This window comes from Carcharhinus amblyrhynchos, chromosome 18, assembly GCF_965287045.1.
Source record: "Carcharhinus amblyrhynchos chromosome 18, sCarAmb.v2.hapA, whole genome shotgun sequence".
NCBI lineage: Eukaryota > Metazoa > Chordata > Chondrichthyes > Carcharhiniformes > Carcharhinidae > Carcharhinus > Carcharhinus amblyrhynchos.
In genome coordinates this window covers 36291341-36318203 of record NC_137341.1, presented here as the reverse complement: position 1 = coordinate 36318203, position 26863 = coordinate 36291341, and the positions used below count along the sequence as shown (strand labels likewise).

Here is a 26863-nt window from a genome sequence, read left to right as displayed (position 1 = left end):
TAACTTCAATGATCCAGCCTCCTCTGTTTTTTGGGAAGTGAATTCCACAGACTAACAACCTCCTAAGAGAAAAAGTATTTTCTCATCTCCATCTTTAAAAAGAAGAGTTCTTATTTTTAAACAATGTCACCTGAGTTCAAGTCTTTGCCACAAGAGGAAACACCTGCCTGGCATTGATCCCATCGAATTTTCTCAAGATTTTTTGTTTCAACAAAATTTCAGGTTCCTAAATTCCACTCAGTTCAACCTTTCTTCATAAGGTAACTCCTTCCAGGAATGAGTCCAATGAACCTTCTCTGAACTGCTAATGTAATTATATTTTTAAATAAGGGGTCCAAAATTGGGTACAGTATTCCAGATGTGGTTTCATCAAGGCCCTCTGCAGCTGCAGTAAAATTTATCTACTTTTATATTCTATTCCCCTTGCAATAAACACAGACTCCACTTACCTTCTTAATCATTTATTATATCTACATGCTAACATTTTGTGAATTAAATGTACCAGGACACCTGGATCCCTCTGTATTATCAAGTTTTGCATTCTCTCCAAATAAGTAGTGTACTGTTTTCTAGTCTTCCTGTTGACATGTCCCTAAGACATGATAGCAATCATAAACAATGTAAATAGAACTTTGTTTTTTTTTCCTCATCTAAAAATTAACTTTTCTGAACCAAAAGATGGTTGCCACAAGTCACTTGATGCCTGGATTTATAAAATGAACGCTAAGGCATTATATAGCTTGCACTGGAAACATGCCCTGACATATTGTTTCTCATGGAATTTCACATGCGGACTGTTGAGGCTCATTTCCAAAAGGAACTACTAAAGGGAAAAGGGCGTCTTTTGCATCTTTATAAGCTCACCCCTCTAACAGTCTACTAAGACAATAGCTACCAAGAACAGCATCATCAGTGTGGATAATGACTCAGAGGCAAATAATCAGGGCATCTAAGTTACCAAACAAATGCCAGATCCAGACATCAAGTAAACAACCTTTTATGAAATCACTGTGGAGAAAGGAAGCCACATGACCTGTGACCATGTTGAAATCTCCCTATACTGTTGAGAACTCGGAAGCAGGGTGGTGTACTGATTTAACTCCAACCTGCAAAAATACAACAGCAGACCCCAAGCCGGCTAAGCAGTCTGCAACAAGCTCTCCTCTAAGCCTATTCATCTGGAAGCCACTGCCTGCCAAGCAGACAAAAATCCCAGAATATCAATCTCATTTCACTGCATCCCAATCATCTTTGGAGGAATCGTGCACTTCTGCCTTCAGCTTGAAACCTGCCTGAACTGGAATTTCTCCATGATGGAACCCCAACTGGATTTGGACATTCTGAACTTTGGCAGTCAAATGAACTGACATCTATTTCTGTGGTTCTTTTTACGGTTGTCCATAATTGTAAAACACCTCCTTCTTATCCTCTTAGTCTGTAATTGTATGTGTGTGATATTGCAATCACCACCCACTTCTCCTCTGATTTGAATGTGCGAATAAACCAAACTTCTGATTTAGTACTAAGGGACTTTGCCAAGAGTAATTTTAAGAATTGGCTACACAAACAAAGGTGTTTTCAAATAAGTGCTATATTCTATTCTTTAAAACAACCAAAAAATCTGTTTACAGACACGAATACACAAGTTCAGTTTTGCCCCTCTCTCCTATATCTGTCCCTTTATAGAATCTTTACCTCCTTTTTATTTACTATACATTTGGTTCCTTCCTCCAAGTCATTGATAGAGATTATAAATTGTGGATCCCCAACACTGATCCTTGTGACACTTCACCTGTTAAAGTTTTCAATCCAAAAAAGACCCATTTATCCCAACTTTACTGCTAACTCACCAATTATTTATCTATGCTAATCTGTTATCCCTACATGTGCAGAATTTTACGCTGCCCAGGTGGATGTGCATTTGAAATCGTGTGACAAGATGTCGGCGCTAGCCTGAATCAGATGCATGCCTGCCATCAATTGGGAAGTTCATTTTGAGAATCAAAAGTGTAATTGACCAGAATATTATGCTGCCCATACAAGTTTTAGGATGGCATGACAACAACATGGGCAGACAGACAAACCGTTTTTGCCATTTTGTCATCCATAGGCAAGAACAAAGGCAGGCTGAGTTGGGAAGAAAATTGAACATTTGGTGAGGGTCCAGTTTGGAGTATTATGAACATTTTCACTGTTTGCTTTGGAGATTGGGCATCTTGTCTGGTGTTTTCAGAACATTTCAGTCTGATGACATCTGAGATTTGTTCCCCTCAGGGCATACAAAGATCAGTCCAATTTGCATCCAGCTTTCAAGGGAAGCTCTGGCATCCATGTGCTGGATGATTGGATGGCTGTCCAATGCCCATGGCTCAAGATCACCGTCACGTTTAACAGTTATGTCCCCAGATCTTTCCAGGGGTCAGATGGTGACGTTTGTGATGTCTCCCAGTCAGCTGCTCACAGCCATATCAAACTGGTGATTGATGTTCTGTTCTGGTGGGTGAGAAAATTCATCCATTTCAGGACTGATCTCTTGCTTGCACTGGAAACATGCCCTGATATATTGTTTTTCATGGAATTTCACACATGGACTGTTGAGGCTCATTTCCAAAAGGAACTCAGAAGCAGGGTGGTGTATTGTCAAATGTGTTTTAGAAATCCAAGTACATCTACAGGTGTCCACCCTGCTTATTACTACTTCAAAGAACATTAATAAATTAGTTAAACACAATTCCCCTTTCACAAAACCATGTCGACTCTGCCTGATTCCATTATGGTTTTCTAAGTATCCTGCTGTAACCTTAATGGGTTTTTGCACTTTCCGTATGACAGGTGTTAATCCAACTGGTTCATACATCCTGCATTTTGTCTCTTTCCTTTCTTGAATAAATGTGTTACATTTGATATTTTCCAAACCACTGAAACATTTCCAGAATGTAAGGAATTTTGGAAGGTTATAATGCATGCCTCTACAGCCACTTCTTTTAAGATCCTGCACATGCTAGCAGTTGATTCCACTGATTAAATTTCCATTTAAAGAGGGAATCACAACTGGAGGAGCTAATTCAAAAATAATTTATGTAGAATTATGAATGAAAAGCATTGGCATTCTTTTGTTCAATGTCACCAGCTAACCTTGTGTGGATTTATAATCCCTGCTTAAAATAGTTTTAGTAATTTTGTCATGTGAACAAAATATTAAATAATACGAACATGTATTGCTTATATTGTTTTAGTTGTTACTTTATAATTTGTGTACTTCAGTTCCTTATGAATTAGAACATTGTACTCAACTACTAAGTAATAATGGTGTCACATGCTCTACTTATGCTCCTATATCCTGGTGGTATTACAATAAAACACTGGCCTTGTTGCAGAAGTTGTTGTTTACATAAGCTTTTTGTCTGCCTGTAAATTAAGTTTGCACACAAAATTGGTACTAAAAGAAATATGATTTGCACTACATTGCATCCATTTGCATTTCAATGTTTTTTCATATCATCACAACAACACAGCAGTTTTCTTGGTTTTAATGACAGTGAAACAACCATAAAATGCTATAAATAGTGCCCTCATATTATCGTATCCTAGATTCATACAGCGCAGAAGAGGCCTTTCGGTCCGTCGAATCTGCACTGACACATTAGCAACACCTGAACTCCTACCTAATCCCATCTGCCAGCATTTGGCCTATAGCCCTGAATGTTGTAATGTGCCAAGTGCTCATCCAGATACTTTTTAAAGGATGCCTCTACCACCCTGCCAGGCAGGGCATTTCAGACTGTCACCACCCTCTGAGTAAAAAGATTTTCCCTCACATCTTCCCTAAATTTCCTGCCCCTCACCTTGAACCTATGTCCCCTCATGACTGACTCTTTGGCTAAGGGGAACAGCTGCTCCTTATCCACTCTGTCCATTTCCCTCACAATCTTATAATCTTTTATTATTTGAGGCAGTATGTTCCCAATGCATGTTGTGTTCCCAGTTTTAAATACTGAGGGAAAACAGGTGCAGAAGTCCTAATTGTCCCGGAAAAATCATAAAATCAATTTGGCATGTCTGCATTGGTATAATAATTTTTATTTAAAAAGACTAAAGTTTAATAAAAGTGGACATGCATTTGCAGATAATCTTATCACTTGGATTTAAACAGTACTTGGGACTTGTGTAATAATTTTCCGTCTTTTAGATTGGTAATATTTATCCTAGTTAATCAGAAATCTGAGGGTCCTGTGGTGTTGCAGGTAACATCCCTACCTCAGAGCCAGAAGCTCCAGATTCAAGGCTCACCACAGAAATTGATTGCAAAAAAGACTGCATTCATAATGTGGCCAAACGTATTAATTATCAACCTGTATATCCTCCTAATGTGTGTAGCATGGAGTAAGGAGAATCTTTTGATCAGCCAGAATCTGCAGAAAGCAATGGCAAAGCACTGCAGTATCTTGCCAAGCATAACTGTGACCTTACACATGAAGTCCATGGTCACCAACACCTTGGGGCATGGTTTCTGAAGAGACAAAGAATCTGAATTCTTTCCGGACAGTCTTGTAACATTAGTTTGGATTGAGTCATTCCGGTGAACAGGATGAGGTAACAATGAACAATTGTTCCAGCAAAGAAGCTAATAGTAGTACCAGTACTAGTAAATTCAATTAATGAGCTAGGCTGCATTTTGGAAATGGTCAAATGGAATTTCTCTTGTTATAAAAGTTCAGTTAATTGTGACACAAATCGTGGACAAGATTTAGTGGCCACGTTAGCTGCAGGCGCAAATTCCATAATGACTGCTCAATCTTGTGAGAGGCTAAAAATGTGATTTGTGCCAGTGAGATTTCTGAGCATGATCTTTCTGAGCCATCCCTGATGATGGGTTGAGGTTCACACCCAGGAAGGTTGCAAACTTGATTTACGTGAATTTGAATCCATTAGCATGGTTGGCTTCACATCTTCAGTCCTCATCAAATCCGCCCACACACCAGGCTTAACATCGCACTGGTGTAAATTTCTCCTTTTTAAAAATGGAAACCAGGTACCATAACTTCTGAGAGAGGAAATTGGTGAGCAACACTGTCTCCACTGAGCACCAGGAAGTCCAATGAGACAGTGCCCACTGGCCAGCTCCGAAGAGGGGGGTGGTCAGAGATCTTTTGGGAGGATGGGGGTGGGGGGATTGGGGTTATGACTTGAGAGAGGAGTCAGGGGGTGTGAGAGGAAGCGGAGTGCAGCTTCTGGGGCATAATGCTGTATTTGTGAGGCAGCGTGGGGATCACGGTTGGTGTGGGTGCTCCTGAAGTCCACTGTCTGAACTTTAAGTGAGCTTTTAGTACTGTGTAAGTCTGTTGTCTGCATTGCTTGTGAATTTTTAGTGCTATGTAAGTTTGCAATCTATAACATGAGAGTATCAAGTAGGGGTGGCTGCAGGCACATGAGGTATTGAGCAGAGTGTGATGAGAGTTGAGGATCTGGGTTTGGTGGATTAGACCCAACCCAAAATAGAGGGCAACATGGTCTGCACTCTGTAGCGGAGGTTTCTTAACCTCTGAAGCAGCAGTCATGTTGGTTTAAGTGTTGAGGCATGACAGCAATGAGATCTCTGAATGATGCAGCGTGAGTAAATAGGGTGCCTATTAGCTCGGCCTCTCCTTGAAATGTAAAGCAGTTGTGCCCTCTAACGTTTTTGGATTCATGCCAGTCACACTAATTAGCAGCAAGAGTTAACCCTGAGCAATGTCAGCTGCCCGCAGTCTCAGTCAAATATGGGAAGAATACTTGAGGTTCAGGACTTAATGTTTGGTTGCATGGGATTGAGAGCACTGTGCTCACTTCATTGCTGGAACTCAAGTTCCTGCCGGTCAGGATTGAATAGCCCCCCAAGGTGGACATCACCATCCAGTTGACTCTGGTCATTCAGGATGAGTGAGCATAGAACCCTTCTGTTAACACCCCCAGAAGCTAAGGGAGGGGAGCACCTGATGGGAGTTTTAAGGCAAGTTTAAGCGAGTAAGGCCATAGGCTGGAGCTCTCTCTTCCTCTTGCTCTCGCTGCTCCTCACTCGCTCTCTCACAGGAATCTGATTAATATCAGAATGGAGCCAGTGGAGCTGGCCAACCTACTAATAATTGTCCTGAAAGAGCATAGATTCCAGCAGCAATGTGTGACAGCATCAAGGGAAGACCCTGCAGAAGGAGGCCAAGATGTCACAGGACAGTCTTGGGCCAGGGGCCGCACCAGCTGTGCAGGGGCATGAGGGAAAGCAAAGGTCTACAGGACTTGTATTCTTCGTGGAGCTGTCAGGCAACATGTGCCTTCGAGCACTCTACCTCACATGGTGGGAGAGGAGACTTACCCTCTGTGGCCATGAAGGTCATGGCAGCCCTAAACCTCTACACAATGGGTTCTTCCATGGCTCCACAAGTGACTTGTGTGGAATATCACAGGCATTTGTTCATAAGTGCATTGTGAAGTCATGGATCTACTTCATACTAGGATTCTGAAGTAGATACATTTGACCTGACCAGACCCGGCAAGATGAAAGGGCCATGGGCTTTGCGAACATAACTGGTCTGCCACAGATGCATAGGGCAATTGACTGCCCTTGTCACTGCCCTTGCCCCAGGGCATCAAGGGGGTCACGTCGCTGTGATGTGCCGCTAGTGTGACTGTGTTCCATCAGCTAGTTCCCTAGAATTTTAAAGGGGCGTCCAGGCTTCAGGGGTGGCTCATTAGGGACAAGGGATATGCCTTCACGTTGTGGCTGATGATGCCACTTTGGACGGCTTAATCTGTCATTGAGCAGTGCATCAGCCTGTTAATGATGCGACTCTGCTATCTTGACAGGTTTGGTGGGGCATTTCAGATACAGCCCTCAGAGGATCTCCTGCATCATCGTAATCTGATGTGTGCTCCACAAGCTATCTCTGTAGCAGGGTGATGACCTTCCTGAGGAAGATCTCGAGGAGCAACAAGTGTCCTCGGATGAGGAGAACATATAGGAGGCTATCAAGAAGAACCCATTCAGGATTCAGAGAATTCGGGTCAGGCAGAGGTGAGAGTATGCATGGACAGGATGCTCATCACCTCGCACCATGGAAGAGGGTTGGCTCACTATCCAGTAGCATGAGCACCCCCTCCAACATACCAAATATCAAGGTGCTAGAGCAGGGGAGTGGAATCCTTGAGTGCCTGCTAGCTGGTTGATGCAGGAGGATGATGATGACTGCAGTGAGGAATGGTCTGTGATTCTGTTCAGATACTGCTCATGTCTGACTCCTATCTGTCTATGCCATCACACTGACTCTTTGATGTTTGCATCAAAATTGACTTTCAGAAAATTTCACCCCACATCTCTTTCTGATGCACTTATTTTGGAATTACTAAATTTTGTCATTTGCATTTCCTGTTGCCTATCCTTATGCATAGAGTGCCTTCTACCCTAGTAATTTGCATCACCGTGTCCAATATCCAATGTAAAATTTACTCCTGTTGATTGTGTAATCCTAGCCTGTGTTCATCATTCTTACATAGTTTCCTACATTTAGTTCAAGGGTGATTATGGAACAGGCAACAAATGCTGGACTTACCAGTAATGCCCTCACTCATGTCCTTTTATAGTCTGAAAGGAATAACACAGCCTCTCCATTCAGGTGGCCAGTGAATTAGAGATACATGTGAGAAATTCTCTTGGTTGTGTATACATGGGTGGCACAGTAGCACAGTGGTTAGCACTGCTGTTTCACAGCTGCAGGAACCTCGGTTCAATTCCTGGCTTGGGCCACTGTCTGTGTGGAGTTTGTGCACACTCCTTGTGTCTGTGTGGGTTTTCTCCAGATGCTCTGGTTTCCTATCACAGTCCAAAGATGTGCAGGTTAGGTTGATTGGCCGTGCTAAAAATTGCCCCTTAGAGTCATGAGATGCATAGGTTAGAGGGATTAGCAGGTAAATACATAGGGATATCGGGGTAAGGTCTGGGTGGGATTGTGGTCGGTGCAGATTCGATGGGCCAAATGGCCTCCATCTGCACTGTAAGGTTTCTATGATGTAACTGCACTATTTAACAGTATATTGCCTATACAAAGACTGCATGGTGATGTATGCATTAAATTTGTACAACAGCATCTATTATTTTGTGTATATCTATCTGGATTGTCTTCACATATGATATCATAACTCCACTTGGATTTAGTCAGTTGGGAAATCCTATCCAAGAAACATTTTTTTTAATTCAGTGTTACGTTTTTACCTAGTTTGGGATTCTATCCTTTCAGAGTTTCAAGCTAACTAAAGCAGTTTGGCCTTTTTATTCCATTTTACAAGCAGAAAAACTATGACTGGCAGAAAAAGATCCACTGATTCATTCAGCCTGCCCCACACACACATGCGCACCTACTGATCAAGAGTAAGCTCTTGGCCTGTCACCACCTGTGCTATTCAATAAAATGATGGCTGATCTGATTGTAACCTCAATTTCACATTCTTGCCTTTCTTCACCCCCTTGCTTCTCAAGAATCTATCTATCTTTGCCTTAAGAATATTCAAAGACTCTGCTTCTGCCACTTTAGAGGAAAAGAGTTCCAAAGATTCTAAGAATAAAAAATTCTCCTCTGCTCTGTTTTAAATGGGTGCCCCTTTGCTTTTAAACAGTGGCCTAGATTCTTCCACATTCTGTCAAGACCCCTCAGGATCTTATATGCTTTAAACAAATCATCTTTTACTCCTCTAAACTCCAGTGAATACAAGTGTAGCTGGTCCAACCTTTCCTCTGTAAGACAACCTGCCCATTCCAGGAATTATTTCTGTAAGTAAGGAGACCAATACTGCTCACAGTGCTTCAGATGTAGTCTAAATAATGCCCTCTATAACTGAAGCATAACCTCGTTTCTTTTGTATTAAATTCCCCACACAAAAAATAAGATTCTATTCGCTTTCTTAATTCTTTGCTGTACCTACATCCTACAGCCTTTTGTGATTCTTGCACTAGGCCACCCAATCCCTCAGCATCTCAAGTTGTGCAGTCTCTCAACATTTAGATAAGATGCCAATTCCTATCAATAGTGTCAATTTTACATTTTCTGACGTTCTTAATTTGCCACATTGTGATGCATCGTCCATCACAATACATACTCCTGTTCCAACCACAATCATGTGATCGAGAGTGGTGAAAAACAAGATTTTGTTTTTGTGGGTTGGGTGAAATCTGGAAAAAGCTGCTTAAGTGATCAAACCTTGCCAAAGAGATCACACTCATAGAGTGTGCAGTATTGACCTTTAATACAAGGTGATCTTTGCCCCAGCTAGAAGTAGGTCCAATTCTCACTTGATTGAATTCAGATCTTCAGTGTCTGTCACAAAAGCTGGCAGCCTGTTCCAGAGGTCCACTATTTTTTTGGGAAAACATCTCCTGGTGTCTAATCTAGAATCTGACTCTAAATAACTTCAAATTGTGACCCCTTATTCAGCTGGAGCAAACTATTTACCTTTAGTTCAGTTGATGGCACTTTTGCCTCTGACACAACATTGTGGGTTCAAGTCCTATTCCAGAACTTGAGCACTGAAGTTCAGGCAGGTAGTTCAACGCCATACTAAGGGAGTGTTGTAATACTGGAAGTGCTGTCTTTCTGTTCAGATGTTAAACTAAGGGCCTATCTGTTCCCTGAGGTGGCATAAAAGATCCCAAGATGTGATTTTGAAGGAGAGCAGAGGAATTATTCCTGGTGTCCTGACCAATATCTATCTCCCAATTAATATCACTAAAATTGATTATCTGTTGTTATCACAATACTATTGTGAAAGCTTTCTGTGCAAGTTGACAGCTGCATTTCCTACATTTCAAAGGTAATTACCTTTGACTGTAAAGCACTTTAAGATATCCACTAACTGAGAAAAACACTATACATGCTTTCTTTCTTACTCCAAACATAATTTCCTTCAAATTCTTGGAAACCTTGATCAGATCACCCCCTAACTCTGTTTCTCTGAAGTTTGGAGTCCCTAATGCCTCAAATTGGGAATGAGTTTTGTGGCCCTCCAATGTATAATTTTCCAAAGCCTGGCTGGCTTTTACTCACCAGACCTCAAAGATAATGATTTCAGGATTACTACCAGTGCTAGTGCTAGTCGTAGTCCTAGTGCTAGAGTAGAAATAGCAGGATATATTAGATGAATAAGTGTCTGATGAGATGGTGTGAGGGGGAGGATTTCAGATTCCTAGGGCATTGGGTTCGGTTCTGGGGGAGGTGGGGCCTGTACAAACTGGACAGATTACACTTGGCAGAACCAGGACTGATGCCCTAAGGGGAGTATTTGCTAGAGTGGTGGGGAGGGTTTAAACTAAAATAGCCATAAATTAGGAGAAGGAAATGTGCAACAAGATCTGGGTGTCATGCAGATGCAGCAGACAGTAAAAACGCAAATATAATGTTGGCTTTTGTAGTGAGAAGATTCAAGTGCAGGAGTAGGCATACCTTGCTGCAATTACACAGGGCCTTGATGAGGCCTTACCTGGAATATTGAATGCATTTTTGGTCTCCTTATCTGAGGAAGGATGCTCTTGCTCTAGAGGGAGTTCAGAGAAGCTTTACCCGACTAATTTCTGCAATGGTTGGACTGACGTATGAGGAGAGATTGAGTCGGTTAGGATTATATTGGCTGGAGCTCAGAAGAATGACAGGAGTCTTGTAAAAACCTATAAAATTCTAACAGGACTAGACAAAGTAGCAGCAAGAAGGATGTTTCCAATAGTGGTCAGGGGTCACACTCTGAGAATATGGGGTAGACTGTTTAGATGGAGATGAGAAGAAATTTCTTCACCTGGACAGTGGGCAACCTGTGGAGTTCACTATCAAAGTAGTTGAGGCCAAAACATTATATGCTTTAAAGAAACAGATGTGGGGCAAAGGGAATCAAAGGATATAGGGGAGAAGCTGGATCAGGTTATGGATGGTGGAGCATGCACAAAGGGTTGAATGGCTTCCTCTTGCTCCTATTTTCTACCTTTTATGTGGAGAGACCAAATCTGAACAAGATATTTTGAGACCTGACCAAGATATTTATATGGTCTTACAGTTCTTTGACAAGACTTTGTTTTGGCAGGTGGTCAGTACGAGTAGCCTAACGTGTATTTATTCTCAAATCTTGAAAATCTGGGTTAACTAAAATTTATTAATGTAACGTGTTTTAACTCAGTAAATTATCTGGGACTGAACTTGATTTTGTGAATTTTGACAGAATGGTGGCATTTTATTAAGAAGAAAAGTAGATCATACAGCCTTGCCTTGCTTCCATGACAAATTTAATTATATTTACATTGAGTGAAAAACTTCACTCTTTGGTAATTGTGGTTTCATTCCAGTTCTAGTGACAGACAGGATTTTAGTACTGAATTGGAAGGTTATCAATGGTGCATTTATGCTACAACTGTGGCGGTTTTACTTTGCATCAGTTTTACAGTTATAATATAAACTTAGTTTGAATCAAGAGCCAGGGCTTGACTCATACTGGAACAAAATGAAATGAGACTCTTTAGATTTTCATTTCAGTGTCAGTTCAAACTTTAATACCCAATTTACATAGTACAGGTTTAGCTTTGATACAAACCTGAGACTGCTTCGCATCAACATAAAACTCGCAGTGTAATTGCACCCAGAAAATCATGGAGATTGGTCATTTGTTCACTCAGACTGGGCTACTGTACCAACTAGAGTCACAGGATCTGAAATTTATTTCATGTTCCAAAGGAGATAGAGGCAGCTCACCAGAAGTAATTTGCAGCACAAAAATTACAAAGAGAGCAACTGTGACTTGGATGTGAATGTGGGCTCATCCAGATTCCTTGCGGAAAGGTGCAAGTGAATATGTTGTTGATTCATTTCCCCCTTCCATTGAAGGTGCCAGATAGGATCCTTAACATCAAATAGATGGTGTATTCTACAACTGAAAACAGAAATGGACTTCTACACAGCATTGAAACCATGCAGTTATCGGTTTAAGGAATATGTGATCCTATTTGCTTGTACTTGAAAGAAGCTAACATTTCTCATGGTTGAAGGAGATGTAAACTATTCTTTCTGGTCTGGTTGTTGCCAAGGAAGAAATTTTCATTCTTGTACTTGTTTTCAGGAGTTTATCTTGCTAATGTTTGAAAGGTCCCTCCCCAGTTATAATTGGGCTGCAGTAGAAACCTAGGGCAAATGTTTTAAAAAAAAATTTCCAACTAGGTCTAATACTGTCATTGTTGGACAAAATTAGAAAACTGCAGTTAATTTAAATAAACATGGCACACTTTAAGGATTGAAATTTTTAGAAGGGTTTAAATTTAAATTTCTTTCATAATACTTCTTACCAATATTATTAGTCCATAGGGAAACTGCCCAATTAAGTCTGCAGCCTCCAGATTACACCACACTGTTACAAACTCTTGTTTAAACTCTTATAAATTCTTGGACAATAATTATTATAGTCCCAGTTGGCCTAAAAAGGAACCCAGCCCATAAAAACTGATGCTTCCTTTTTGCATTTCTTAAAATACGTTCTGAATGGATTTAATGAGAACATGCCTTGATCAAAGGAATTTGCACTGATCTTTATCAATTTATGTTTCATTTTACTTCCAGATAATCTGATGGGTGTGTTACATTATTAATTTGTGTGATTGAAAAGGGTGATAATTGCATAATTTAAAAAGAAAGAAGACATTTGAGTTTCAGTTTAAAGTATTGCATTAACTGGTTTTCTATTTCTACAGAACAGCAATCATTCAAGAAAACATTTAAACTTTGAACTCAGAAAACAAAACCTTTGAAACTCTGATTCTTGGGTTGATAATGTACCATGCTATTATTTAGGTACAAAAAGAAAAAATGCAAATAGTGCAAACATGATACTACAGCAACTATGTCACCTGTTAACCTAAAACATCCCAAAGCACTAAGCTGGAGCATTTTTGAATAAAACTTTACTGAGCCACATATGGAGATATTAGGGCCAATGACCAAAAGCCTTCAGAAAAACTCATAAAAGCACAACTAAAGTTTGTAACACACACAAGCAGCTCCAGTGAAATACTTTTTTTAAATCATATTCTAAACTGGTCATCAGAGCTGGTTTTATTATCCATTTTGAGCAACTTTCACTTGCAACCTTGATTCACTTGCAACTTTACACTTGGAATGTGGCAAGGTAAAAAATGGTGTAAAATGTGTCACCAGTAACGTGGCAGATGCAATAATTTTACAAAATGAGCTAGCTCAATAGGATAATGGTCTTTATTTGCTACGATTCCAGTTTTGATTCACAGGTACTTGGTGTTTTCTCTTGGAACAAAAAAATATTGTAACTGGCTGTGTTTTAAATAAGTAACTACACTTCGTTCAAATATTATTTTCTGCTTATTTTAACAGCTATGGTGGCTGCAGGCAAGATATACTTCGATGGCATTTCAAAATTGGGAGAGTTGAGTTCTCAGTCACCGGTCTCCAAAGAGCTAGGTAAGATGCATTTGAGCCAATGGATGCATTTTGTATTTCAGTTCACATAAAACTTATTTTTCTGGGAGATACAATAATGAGTTTTGTTATGTTAGGAACATGTTGGTGTTTCATGTAAAGTCAGTTTACTTTAAAATGAAAGTGCTATGATGCAGGTAAACCCAATGACCATTTTAACAGATCCTTGAAATAATGTTGTGATGAACAACCAGTTAATTTCAGCTTTGTGGTATAGGTTAGAAAAGAAATGTTGCCGTGGTTATTGAGTCTGCTCTATAAATTAATTAGTAAGTTATTCAATCACCATTTCTAATCTTTATCAAACTTCAAAAACATGATTGCATGTTAACATCACAGTAGCTTGAAAAAGTAAGCAATGTAGTATGTAGCACATTTTCCATTGGAGTGCTTGTAGTGAGGAACAAAAATCAATATTACACACAAAATTGTTTTAGGGTAAGAGTTATGATGTGTTCATAGTCTTTTAAATTGCAGTTAAATGTTTACTTGTTGAAACAATTTTTTTATGGATGGCTTTATGATGTAGCTGACTTTGTTGGTTCATCTAGCTGCAAATGTATTTAGTAGTAGACAGGGTTAGTTGAAATCTTCCAGTTCTGGATAAAATCAATAAGTATAAGTATTCAAGTAGAGACAGGCAATCGTGATTTTTGTTCACTATTTTTATCAGCTTAAAAAACATTCTGAATAAGGAGACATCAATGCAGACCAAGAACTATTAAAATTTACATAATATAACTTGGAAAAAGCTGATTCTATTTTGCCAATTTCCTGCCCTTCCCTTTTGCTCCTGAAGGCACAGATTCTTGCCTCTTGTCTCCAATTTTCCATTATCAATTCCAAGTGGTCACCTATAAGCCGCACAGTGAATTTTAGTTGGTTTGTGAATTCTACTACAGTGAAATCAATCTCTCTTGCACTTTTGTATACTCTGTGCTTCATTCTGTCTACACCATTTTATTTATTTATTTGCTTCATCTTCCTCTTCTGCAAGAAATCCAGCTAGATGATAGCAAAGAATATAAAAGTGGATATAGATCTACTGATAGCCCGCCATGCTGACTGGAGTTCATCTCCCCTAGCTCTTGCAGGACTGCAGATGGCGAGTCTTTCCCCATGCATTAAATGCAAATGTCCACAATGGGTAGAATCCCAATTCCTTTCCTATTTCTGTTTGCTGATTAGATTTAAAAAGGAGAAAATTTATTTCTAGTAATGCACCATTTTTTTATTACAAAGGCACCACATCCAAGCTATACTGGGACAGCTACAACACTAGCATCTACTCAACAATGTGGAAAGTTGCTCACATATGCCCAATCACAAAGCAAGACAATGTGTGTTGGAGGAAAGGCAGGGAAGTGGCTCTAATCCATAATGGTTTAGAGAGGTGGTGCAGACATGATTGGCCAAATGGCTTCCTTCTGCATTATAATGATTCTGTGAATTCCAATCTCGCCTGTTGCCACCTCATCAGTCTGCTCTCAGTCATCAGCAAAGTGGTGGAAGGTGTCGGCATTTGTACAGCAATAACCTGTCACCAGTGTTCAGTGAAGTTCCCTGGGGCATTTGGTTCCTGATCTCATTACAGCCTTGATTTAAGCATGGATAAAAGAGCTGAATTCACAAGTGAGATGAAGGTCTAGACATAAAGACAGTGTTTCACCAGTGTGGCATGTTGGAAACTTCATGAAACTGAATTTAATGGGAACTGGGGGAAAACTCTCCAATGATTGGAGTTATACGTGTAGTATAAGAGACTGGTAGCTAATTGGTTAACATTGGAACTGAGTAAGACAACACATGACTTGTACCTAAGGGTCATTGTACTGAGCCACATGTAGAAGCAAGCATGGCTCCTGGCTTGGACCTGTACCGTATGTACAAATAATTTCCAATAGTTAATAAATACTTGCTGTTGAACTACCTAAGACATACTAAACTGTCCAGCATCTTGCAATATGGTAGCAGGGAATGAAACAACTCAGAACCAAGTAAGGACTACAGAAAGAAAATAAAATGCTAGCAGATTGAAGAAAAATATAATCAAAGTGGTATTCTGACCTGAAGAAAAGCTTAAGAAGTGAAGATATAGAAGCTCCAAAGAAAGGCTTGGAAGCTGAAGGAAGAATTAAATTCCCCACTACAGCAGAAGGTTTCATTGAATTCTGTAGAGGTCCAGGTTCAATATCTAGACGTGTAGAGTCAACAAACCAAAGAGATGAGATAGAAATGTGAAATTCCTGGACACGTGGAAAAGAATGTTCAAAACTACAGTGGTCAGAAATTGCCACTGAATCCTAGTCTAATACAACTAATTCCCAAACCAGTGTCTGAATGCGTGGCGGCTGAGCTTCCTCCAAACTAAGAGGAAATTTTAAAATAATCACGACTGAATAGGCAGCTTTAAAAATACAGCAAAAGACAGAATTTGGTGCTTCAGGGCCCTGAGTACATTGAACTAAAGAGAAAAAACTAACCAAGATCCAGACAGCTATTGTTGAAAACATTTAAAAGCTGAGACCATGAATGCTGTTACTCCAGGAGCCCAACAAAAACAGCACGTGTGGGAAAATCTTTTGTGAAGGAAGGTACAGTGACTCCATCTTGGATTTTCAGAAACCTCTTGATTCTGAACGTGCAATTTGAAAATTTTAATCATGGATTGGAAATCCACTCTTCCAAATTAATTTGAACTTATCCAAGGCTCAGATTAATCGCAAAGGTCTGGAGAATAGAGATCCTTAGATCCATGATTGCTTCAGGTCTGGATAAAAAGACAGAAACTGAACAAGTTCACACTGCTTTATTTGTTAGGCCTGAAACTTGTCAAGGAATCAATGAATCATCTGCAGAATTTGAAGAAGTTTTAAAATTGTTGAGTCTTTATTTTAAAGTACAAAATCCTTGAAAGGGCTAAATTTAATAAACATAGCCAAAGAAGCTGTTGGCTGTTTCATTCCCGAGCTGTGGCAGATGGCTGAGATTACGGTGATCTGAAATCTGAGCTAATCAGGAATAGAATTGTTATAGGAGTGGCAGAAGATGCACTCTCAGACATGGTTCAAGCTAAGGAAGATCTAACCGATGAGAGAGCCTTCAAGATTGGTAGGCAATCTGAAATTCCGTTTGCAGCACAGATCCATATTTACTGGAAAAAAAATCAAATTGTTCAGTTAGTGAAATAGTGCAGACACAGGGACATTTCAGACCAAGGAACGCAATACCCTAACCAGCCAGTAAACTGACCATGCCAACACTATGGAGCAAAGTTCCAAACCCCCATGGGTGCAATCAGTGACCAACAGTTTCACCTTAACGCTTTCAGTGTAACTGAATAGTATACTTTGGGAAGCTGTGCAAGGCCAAAATGTGAAACGACGCAGAAGATCCCAAGAGGATTCACAAGTTCAAGACAGCAAGAGGACACAACCATGCTTCTTGGATTTTTGTTTAAGAATGTAGACATCTTGGTTTGTGGTCATCTTATAAACTTTAACACTGGCTCCTGTATCCAATTTTCAGTCCTATTGGACAAAGAACTGTGGTTGAGAGACTTCTGACTATGAACAACAGACATGCTATTTTAGCCCTGAAGAAAGCCGAATTTCCAGTCATCAGTATGATTCTAGTAACATTAAAGTATGGCAATAAACAAATCTTCAGGCTGATTTACATCATCTGCAACTAGTCATTTTCACTCAAGCATAGATGCCTTTATAGCCCTGACCTTCCTCAGAATGACGGAAGGTATGAAGGTAACAGCTGTCATTATAAAGAAATGCAAGTTCCCAAGAGCTCCAAACAGGATTCTCCCAACTGGTACTTCAGCTTTGAATTGTTTTCTGTTCTTGCAGAAAAGGTTTGTTCACTTTTCTACAGGTGCCCGAAGCCCCCTCATTGATCAGACCAACCCAACCACTTGAGTAGATGACAGTCAAAAGAGGAACTATTGAGAAGAGCCTCAACCTCTAGTCCAAGGCAAGTGGGAAAGATTAACCCCAAGACCACAGAGCAGATGCTGCAATCCTAGCTAACAGTGCCACAAATGTTGTTGGAACCAAGTAGCAGCCGTTATTGACGACAGCACACTGCACAGCCAAACACAAAGGTGAGTTTATTAAGTCACGTTCTTACAACAGGAAGAGCTATCTCCCATGCCAGGGTACATCACTATGAGCCACATGAAGAACTAAGAGAAAAAAAACTATAGAAATGAGCCCAAAGATCATCTTGTAAAGAGCAGGATACAACAACCGCCATCTATCAGTACAATTGGGGAATTGACAAAGAGCGATTCAGTGCCAAAGAACGGAAAAGGATGATGATAAGACACCTGAATGTCAGAACAACCCCCAATTCAACAAAGTTTACTTGAGCAACAGATCCTACCACTCCTCCAACAGCAGTGAGAACAAGCTACGGAAGGATTATAAGGCCTCCAGACTGCCTGACCCTTTGAACTCAGACTTGAGAGGGGAGGTGAGATATTAGTGACATAATATATGGGGTAAACTGGGATAATTTGTAACCCTGTTGGATAAAGACTTGGGGAATCATTTGGCACGTAAAGGCTGAAGGTGGAACTGAATGCAATACCATCCACACAATGAAGCAAGAGATTCACACCTTGGGTTCAGTGTAGTGATGGACAGAACCATGTTAGAAGCAAGCAGGTTCCTAGCTTAGACACTTACTGTACTTATGTAGATAGTTTCTGATAGTTAATTAATTTTTGGTGTTGAGTCCCCTAAGTCTATGAATACCCTAAGACCAACCAAGCCACATCCGACACCTTGTTCCAAAACCTAACACAGAGGAAAATGGCTGTGATTGTTTTGAGGCTGAAGTGGTTATTAAACTTCAGTGGTCTATGTGGAAAATCACCAGTCTCTTATTTCAACTTTGAAGCATTTACACATGAAGCTTGTACACAGTCATTTTTTTTTTGTAACATTGTTTGGGAATCAAGTACAAAATGCAAAAGGAGTGGATTTCATGGTAACTGCTTTGCAGTGCTGCTTCTTGAAGTGATTTTGTAATTTAAAGACAATGTTAGACAGTTTGCTAAGTGTACTTATGTTGCTGATAGTCTGAGAGAAATCTCACTTCGGTGTTTGAAATGAGGCACAGGGCATGTACATGTAATCCTTTAATGGAATGTGCAAATTGCTGGCAAGGCCAGTATTTGTTGCTGATCCATGACTGCCCTTGAGAAGATGATGGTGAGCTGCCTTCTCAAATTGCTGCTATCCGTCTGCTGTCAGGAAAGAAGTCTGAGCGATAGCAATGGAACAGCAATATAGTTCCAATTCAGGATGGTGTATGGCTTGGAGGGAAACTTGCAGGTAGTGGTGATCCCGTACATTTGCTGCCCTTTTCCTTCTGGTGGGAGAGGTTATGCATGTGAAGATGCTGTTGCAGAAACTTTAATGAGTCTCTGCAATGCATGTTTTATATGGTACACATAGCTACTACTGCGCATTGGTGTTGGAGGGATTGAATGTTGATGGTGATGGATGGGGTGCTGATCAAATGGGATGCTTTGTCCTGGATAGTGTTGGGCTTCTTGTGATGTTGGAGGTGTACTCATCAAGGTAAGTGGACAGTAACCCATCAGAATTCTGACCTGTGTTTTGTAAATGGTGCACAGATTTTTGTCAAAAGACGAGTTACCTGCCACAGAATTCCTAACCTCTGACATGTTCATGTAACCAGTATCACAGACATAATTTATGTCCTCTTTTACTGGTTGCAACAGTATCTTTTATATTGAAAGAGGTGCATCTTTTCTTACCCTTGGAGTGTGTATTTGAGTTAAATAGTTAAGCAGCAAGCTTTTGTGATTTAAAAACTTATCCCAAGTTAAAGCAATGTCACACTTAGTCTCACAGACACATTCACACACAAACAAAGACTACTTACAGATTTAAAAAAGTGCCCTTTAACAGATTACAATTAATTTAGTCTCTGATTTATAAGTTTCAGCCTCTTAACTGAATGAATTAAATGATTTAACTGAGGGGAAAGCAAAAGCTCCATAGGAGATTGTGCAGTTTCTTGTGATTATCTGGGGGATTGATTCTCAGGTGAACTTTGAAAATAGAACAGGTTAATTATTTTGGAACTTGGTGACTTGCAGCGAGTTTCAAAGTCTGGTTCTCATATTGGCAGATGACTGATGGTTCCTGTTATGATGTCCCACGGGATCATCAATAAAATCTCCCTGTGGACCTCGTGGAACAGGAGCTTCCCTATTAGCCGAGTGGAAGCTCACCCAATAAGGAAGGAGAAGCAAGGGGTTTAAACCATCCAACTCCAATTAGGCCAGCAGCCAAAAGATTTTGGGGCTGACCTGTTCTCTGTAGCCACAGAGCTGCACTTTGAGCATGCTTAAATAAAGGATGATGGTGACGGTAGAGTGGCTTGGGTCCTGAGATAATAAGAGTGCGTTCCATGGAGGACGAACATCCAGTATTCATTGTCCATGTTGGAACTAATGACATAGTTAGGAACGAAAATGCGGTCCTGCAAAATGAGTTTAGGGAGTTGGCAGCTGAAATGCAGGACCTCCAGGGCTGTACTCTCAGGAATACTCCTTGTGCTACGTGGTAGTGAGGCAAGAAATAGTAACATAGTACAGCTTAATAAGTGGCTTGAGAGTTGGTGCAGGAGAGAAGGTGTCAGATTTTTCGACCACTGGGATCTCTTCCACCGCAGATGGGACCTGTACAAAAAGGACAGGTTGCAAATAACTGGAAGGGGCACTGATATCCTAATGGGGAGATTTGATTGTGCAGTTCAAGTGGACTTAAACTAATAAGTCGGGGGGTGAGTACAGAGACTGTGGCGAACTCAATGAAAGGGTCCGGTAAGGCTAAGAAAAATAAAACCAGGAGAGTGTACAAAACATGACAGGACAGATGGTCTGAGGTGTGTTCACTTTAATGCAAGGAGAATGACAAGTAAGGTGAATGAACTTGAAGCTTGGATTACTATATGGAATTATGATGTGGCAATTACAGAAACTAGGATGAAAGAAAGACAGGACTGGGCAGTTTAGCATTCCAGGATTTAGATGCTTCAGCTGAGATAGAAAGGATGATAAAAGAGGTGGGGGCGTTGCTTTACTGATTAAGGAGAATGTCACAGCTGTGCAGAAGGAGAACACCTTGGTGGGATCATGTAGTGAGGCCACATGGGTAGAACTCAGGAACAGTACTGGTGCAATCACACCTTCGGGGCTGTACTACAGACCTCCCAACAGCCAACATGAAGTGGAGGAACTGATATGTTCCCAGATTATGGGAAGATGTAAAAACAACAAAATTGTTGGCATGGGCTATTTTAACTTCTCAACATACACTGGGATTCCTTTAGTGCCAGCAGCTTAGATGGGGCAGAGTTTGTTCAGTGTCCAAGAGTGCTTCTTGAGGATATCTTGGACCTGGTTCTGGGAAAAGCCCAGACAGGTGATTGATATCTCAGTAGGGGACCATTTTGGGAACAGTGATCACAATTCTACAGGTTTCAAGATACTTGCAGAACAGGATAGAAGTAGTCCCAGAGTGAAAGTACTAAACTGGGGGAAGGCTAACTGCAACAGTGTTAGGCAGGAGCTAGAAAATGTAGATCTGGAGGAGTGGCTGTTTGAGGGTAAATCCACATCCAGTATGTGGGGGTCTTTTAGAAGTCAGTTGTTAACAATTCAGGACAAGTATGTCCCTGTATAAAAAGAAAAAGGGAGCATGGGTTGAAAGTGAGAGGGGGAAAGTTTAAAAGAGATGTGAGAGGCAAGTTTTTTTTACACACCAGGTGGCGAATGCCTAAAACATGCTGCCAGAGGAGGTGGTGGAAGCAGATTCTGTAACAATGTTCAAAAGGTATCTGGATGGATACGTGAATAGGCAGAGAATAGAGGGACATGGACCACAGAGAGGCAAGAAAATATTAAATTAGAGAGGCATCTGTGTCGGCACAGATTTGGAGGGTTGACGGGTCTGTTCCCATGCTGTATTGTTCTTTGAAACCAGCTTCAATCACATGATCACTGGGTTAACAACTCTGAGGCTCATCTTGTTTGGGTGGGAGTGGGCTTGTAATACAATGGGAAGTTGATAGTAATCTTCAGCTTTGATCTTCGCTCTTGCCCTTTATGAAACATAAAGGCAGTCTTGAAACTCCAGCATCTTTAGGTGATGGCCCGTCTTTAAACAGTGGAATGTGTGAATCCCACAAATGGTTGAATTACCTTTACCAATGTCTATACTTAATTAGGTATGCACCTGAGATTTATACTGTTTGGACTCCAAGTGCTAAAAGTCACATAATCTGCAGCAGCGATCTTAACAGTTTCATGTCCAATTTTTAAAAGTATTGTCTGAAAGTTTATAATATGATGTGGTACTGGGCATGACAATAGTATTCATCTGATTTAGTTAGGTTTCTGGTCAGTGGTAACCTCAGGATTTTGATGGTGGTACATCCAACAGTGGTAATGCCATCGAATGTTATGGAGAGATGGTCATTCATGCCACAGAAGTGCCAGGCAATGTTATTGGCCATTTAGCAGCCCAAGCTTGAATGTTGTCCAAGTCTTGCTGCAGAAGGATACGTAGCTTTGGTATCCAAGTCACAAATGGTACCGAATCTGGTGCAATTAGTGAATATATGATGAACATATGGTGATTACTGATGAAACAGTTGAAGATGGTTCAGCCAAGGACATTACCCGAGGAACTCCTGCAGCAATGTACTACAGCTGAGATGACTGGCCTCAAATACACATGTTGAAAGGTAAAATCATCTGCAACCAAAGACTTTGCATTTATCTAATACCTTCTGTTTATGATTTCCCAAATAATTTTACAAATAAATATTCTCCAAGTGTAGTCACTGACGCAATGTTGGAATATGTGGCAACTAATTTGTGTGGCAAGATCTGGCAAACAACAGGATATGTGATCAGAAAATGTTATTTTTAATAGTGTCAGTTCAGAGTTAAATTTTGGTCATGATCCCTGCCCTCCTTCAAAAAATACGATGGAAACTTTTCCCGAGAAGATGGATGGAACCTGGGTTAAATGCTTTAGCTAAAAAGTAGCACCTTCGACAGTGTAGCAGTTGCTCACGACTGTATTGAAATGTCAGCCTTGATGGACAGTTGCAGTCTGAACTTTATATTTCTATATGATCATTTTTCTGATTCGAATGACAGCTGAGATGTATGCAGTTTATGGAGATGGGATCAACGTTAATCGATTTTTCCTCTGAAGGAAGACAAGGGGCAGTTGATGAGAAAATAGGAAATTATTCTATTTTTTGTATAATGTTCCCATTATTGTTTCACAAATAAAGTCATGGTTTACTTTATCAAGGAATAGAATGATACCATGCCTGTGCATTGTTTGGTAATAAGTTGTGCAGAACATAAGGTCCTGGGTAAAATTTAAGTTCACCCACTGAAAAAATGATCTCTGTGTGAACCAGGAATAACATTATGGGGTGAGGTCTTATTTTTGATTGCTATCCAGAAATTCCGACTACAGCTTTTTTTGAATACTGGGTCAAATTAAGATTTGATTCATTTGTGATGCTTCTAGTGTTGAATAGCTGGCCTATGTCCACTTCCTGAACCATTTGTAGGTGTTATTTGTGTGAAGGGCTGCCAACATCATTGGAACTAGAGCCTTGCATGTTACCATCATCAGAAGAGAAAGAGTCTAGCAAGAAAATTTAGTGGGGAGAAACTGCTGGGCAGTGTCCATGACCAGATGAGAGAACTGGACATAGGAAATGCTGAAATAAACTATACCATAATCCCATTAGGATCAGCTTCCCTGCTGGCTATAAATCTACAACAAAACTTCAAAGGTGATTTTTTATCTCGCTGGCCTGGGGTAGTCCAGGCAGTAGAGGAGCTGAATTCAAAGCAGCAAAAGCAAGATGCTGTAGATGCTATAAATTTGAAATTAAAAGTAAAGTGCTGGAAACACTCAGCAGGCCAGGAAGCATCTGTGGTGAGAGAAAAGAGTTAATGTTTCACATCTGTAATCTTTTGTGGAAGTCAAAGCAGTCCATTTATTCATTTCCCATCCTACAACCATCTTAAAGCTGAGGTGTCCAGGTGACTCACACAGGAGCTTTATGAATTTATATTAATTATGTTAATAATAAGGGGCACAAATCAGCTAGACAGTGAATACCTTTTCCTAAAGGTAGGGCAGTCTAAAACTAGAGGGCATAGGTTTAAGGTGAGAAGGGAGAGATAAAACAGTGTCCAGAGGGCATGTGAGTGTCTGGAACAGAGGTGATAGTAGAGGTGGGTACAATTTTGTCTTTTAAAAAGCATTTAGAAAGTTACAATGGGTAAGATGGGTATAGAGGGATATGGGCCAGATGCGGGCAATTGAGATGAGCTTAGGGGCTTACACAAAAAAGGGCGGCATGGACAAGTTGGGCTGAAGGACGTGTTTTCGTGTTGTAAATCTCCATGCCTCTGTGTTAATCGAGTATTTTGTGGAAAGTACATTTTTATGGCCTACAGGACAGAGCATCCATCACGAATATACTACCCAGCAGAAACTGTCAAACCGAAAGCAGAGTTGCCACCCACACTTCCGGTCGTTGGTCTTATTTTTGTGAAGAATATTTGAAGGAATTATCTTGTAGATTCTACAAAACTGCTCAAGCCAGTGACACCACCCCCCCCCCCCCCCCCCACCCCTGCATTTAAGTGAGGTCTAGCTGTTACACTGTGCTGCAGGCCTCCCACTGCAACTTGCAGTTGATTTACCTACTCTTTCTGCCAGCCAACCACCCAGGGTTTACAAATTACTCTTTAAGTGATAATTATCCTTTTAAATATAAAGTAGCAAAATCTCATGATGATGTGTAGATACACTGTTAAATCAGTAGTTACACTGGTTTGAAATGGGAATGCCAAGGTATGAACATAAAATAGCAGCAGCATTCACCTTAGGAAACATGATAGAAACGTTAACATGGTGGTAGCTGGTCTTCAATAGATCGTCAGATGATCGGCTGGCAATCTTTAGTTGCCAATGGTTTGCAATCTTATTGGTTTGAAGCAACGCTATAGTAGAAATTCTTGGTGTCATTGGGTGAACATAACAGGTATTCAGCATAGGAGACTCAAGTGGAGACCTTGTAGCAGGCTTCCCGCTGGGTGCCACTGCCTCCATGTGTCTCTGTCTGCCGGATTTTTGGCGTTGTCAGCTCTGCACCAAAGTTTGCAACAACTGCCTGCTAGTAGGGAACTAGCAGTCCGAGCGCACTGGAGTGAAGACAGGCCATGGAGGCCCCCAGAAGGTTGGGCTTAAAGAGGAGTGCTCCCTGAGGCAGTGCCAGCCTGGCCTCCTGGCATTGTCCAAGAAGCAAAGTGTAAATGTCCAGGAGGCATCTTGGTACTACTCACCGGGTACAGGCAGTGCTGAAAGGTGGCATAATGGGGTGGGGCCTCTGAAGAGATCGGTGGAGGGGTCCCACTGCCACTCTGCATTTGGGCTGTGTGACACCAGGAGGGAGGGAGATCAACAATCAGGGCTGTACGTTGGGGTCAGCCTACCAATGGGGCTGGGTTGCGGGGATTGAGGTCGAGACTGTCAGTTGTGGGGGCGGGGGGGGGGGGGTAGAGAAATCGGGTTGGGCGCAGTCTCAGGCTGGCCCACATTCATCCAGGAGGCAAGTGATCGGGCCATAGGGGAATCGGTGGGGCAGCAATGGAAAGGTCACAAGGCTGGCCAGCAATCAGGAGGCTGGGAGTGCAGGAATACTGTGCATGCGTCACTCTCGGCACTGGCAGATCACATGCGCAATGGCCCGCACAGCCTATCAAATAATGAGGGACATAGATCAACTAGATAGTCAACATCTTTTCCCAAAGATAGGGTAGTCTAAAACTAGAGGGAATAGGTTTAAGGTGAGAGGGGAGAGATACAAAAGGGTCTAGAGGGGCAATTTTTTCATGCAGAGGGTAGTGAGTGTCTGGAACAAGCTGCCAGAGGTAGTAGAGGTGGGTACAATTTTGTCTTTTATAAAGCATTTAAATAGTTACATGGGTAAGATGGGTATAGAGGGTTGTGGACCAAATGTGGGCAATTGGGACTAGCTTAGGAGTCTTTTTAAAAAAAGAAAAGGGCGGCATGGACAAGTTGTTTCCATGCTATAAACCTCTATGATTCTATGCTGCTGGCCTCTCTCTGGGCGACATAGTGATTAGCATTACTGCCTCACAGGGTTCCATTCGAGCCTCGGGTCACTATGGAGTTCACGCATTCTCCCTGTGTCTGTGTGGGTTTCCTCCAGGTGCTTCGGTTCCCTCCCACAGCTCAAAGATGTGTGAGTTAGGTGGATTGGTCATGGTAAATTGCATCTTAATGTCAGGGGGATTAGCAGGGTAAATAGGTGTGGTCATGGGGATAGAGCCTGGTTGGGATTGTTGCAGGTGCAGGCTCAATAGGCTGAATGGCCTCGTGCTGCACTGTAGAATTTTATGATTCTCTCCAGCAGGAATAGGCCCTGCCACAGATTTTTAATGAGATTCACGTTAGTACACTCTGTAATGCACAGTTCATTTTGAAAGGTTCATTTTGAAAATCCAGCTGAAAAAACCAGTGGGATTTACTCCAGTTTTTACGCGAATTCAGAACTTAAAATTTTTTTGGAGAGAATCCCACCCAATATTTATAGAGCCTGTTGAGGTAAGGAAAACGTCAACTTTATTGGAACACATCTTACAATAAGGCTATAGAAAAGATGGCCACATCATGAGACATTACATCGCTTCCTAAGACTATTCTGTATCTCAAGCAGTTTCATTAGTCTATCCAAGCAGATCCTCAGCTCCCTTACGAGAGATTGGGGATTTGAATCCTGCATGCGATCTCTTGGGCTCTGCTGAGCAGAAGGAGCATTTGTAGAAGACTCGTGTTCACCAATTTGGATCTCTTGAAGAACATAGCATCTCTGGTCTTTTTGACTGGGGGAGGCGACCCCTTCAATGCTGTAGGGGGTTGCTTCTGTTTGGCAAATACTGCACATCTGTTTTGTCTCACTGTAATGTTTTCAATTGTGTCTGTTCAAACACTGTCCATAAAGAGATTGGTCTCTGATCCAAACTAACTCTTGCAGATTGTGTGATTTGTGATGTTTGTCATGATTGCACATTTGACTGGAATGATACATACCCTCTTTCTGCCTTATTTTTTCCAAGTCATCAGCTTGCACTTGTGCCATAAGTGTGTGTGTAGGAGAGTAAAGTTTTCAGGCGTTCACATAGTGCTAAACCATTTTAGAATTGAGTTGAAAGTTCAAAGGTGCAAGTTGGATGTTTTGTT

General features: G+C 41.0%; 1 protein-coding gene across 1 annotated transcript in view; it reads left to right on the top strand.

The window, feature by feature from the left end:
- LOC145355039 (BAR/IMD domain-containing adapter protein 2-like 1) overlaps window positions 1-26863 on the top strand; it is a 132201-nt gene that overhangs the window by 9730 nt on the left and 95608 nt on the right. Inside the window, exon 3 of the mRNA XM_080206826.1 lies at window positions 13398-13484. Coding sequence (XP_080062952.1) covers window positions 13398-13484 — 87 coding nt within the window. The remainder of the gene's footprint in view (window positions 1-13397; window positions 13485-26863) is intronic.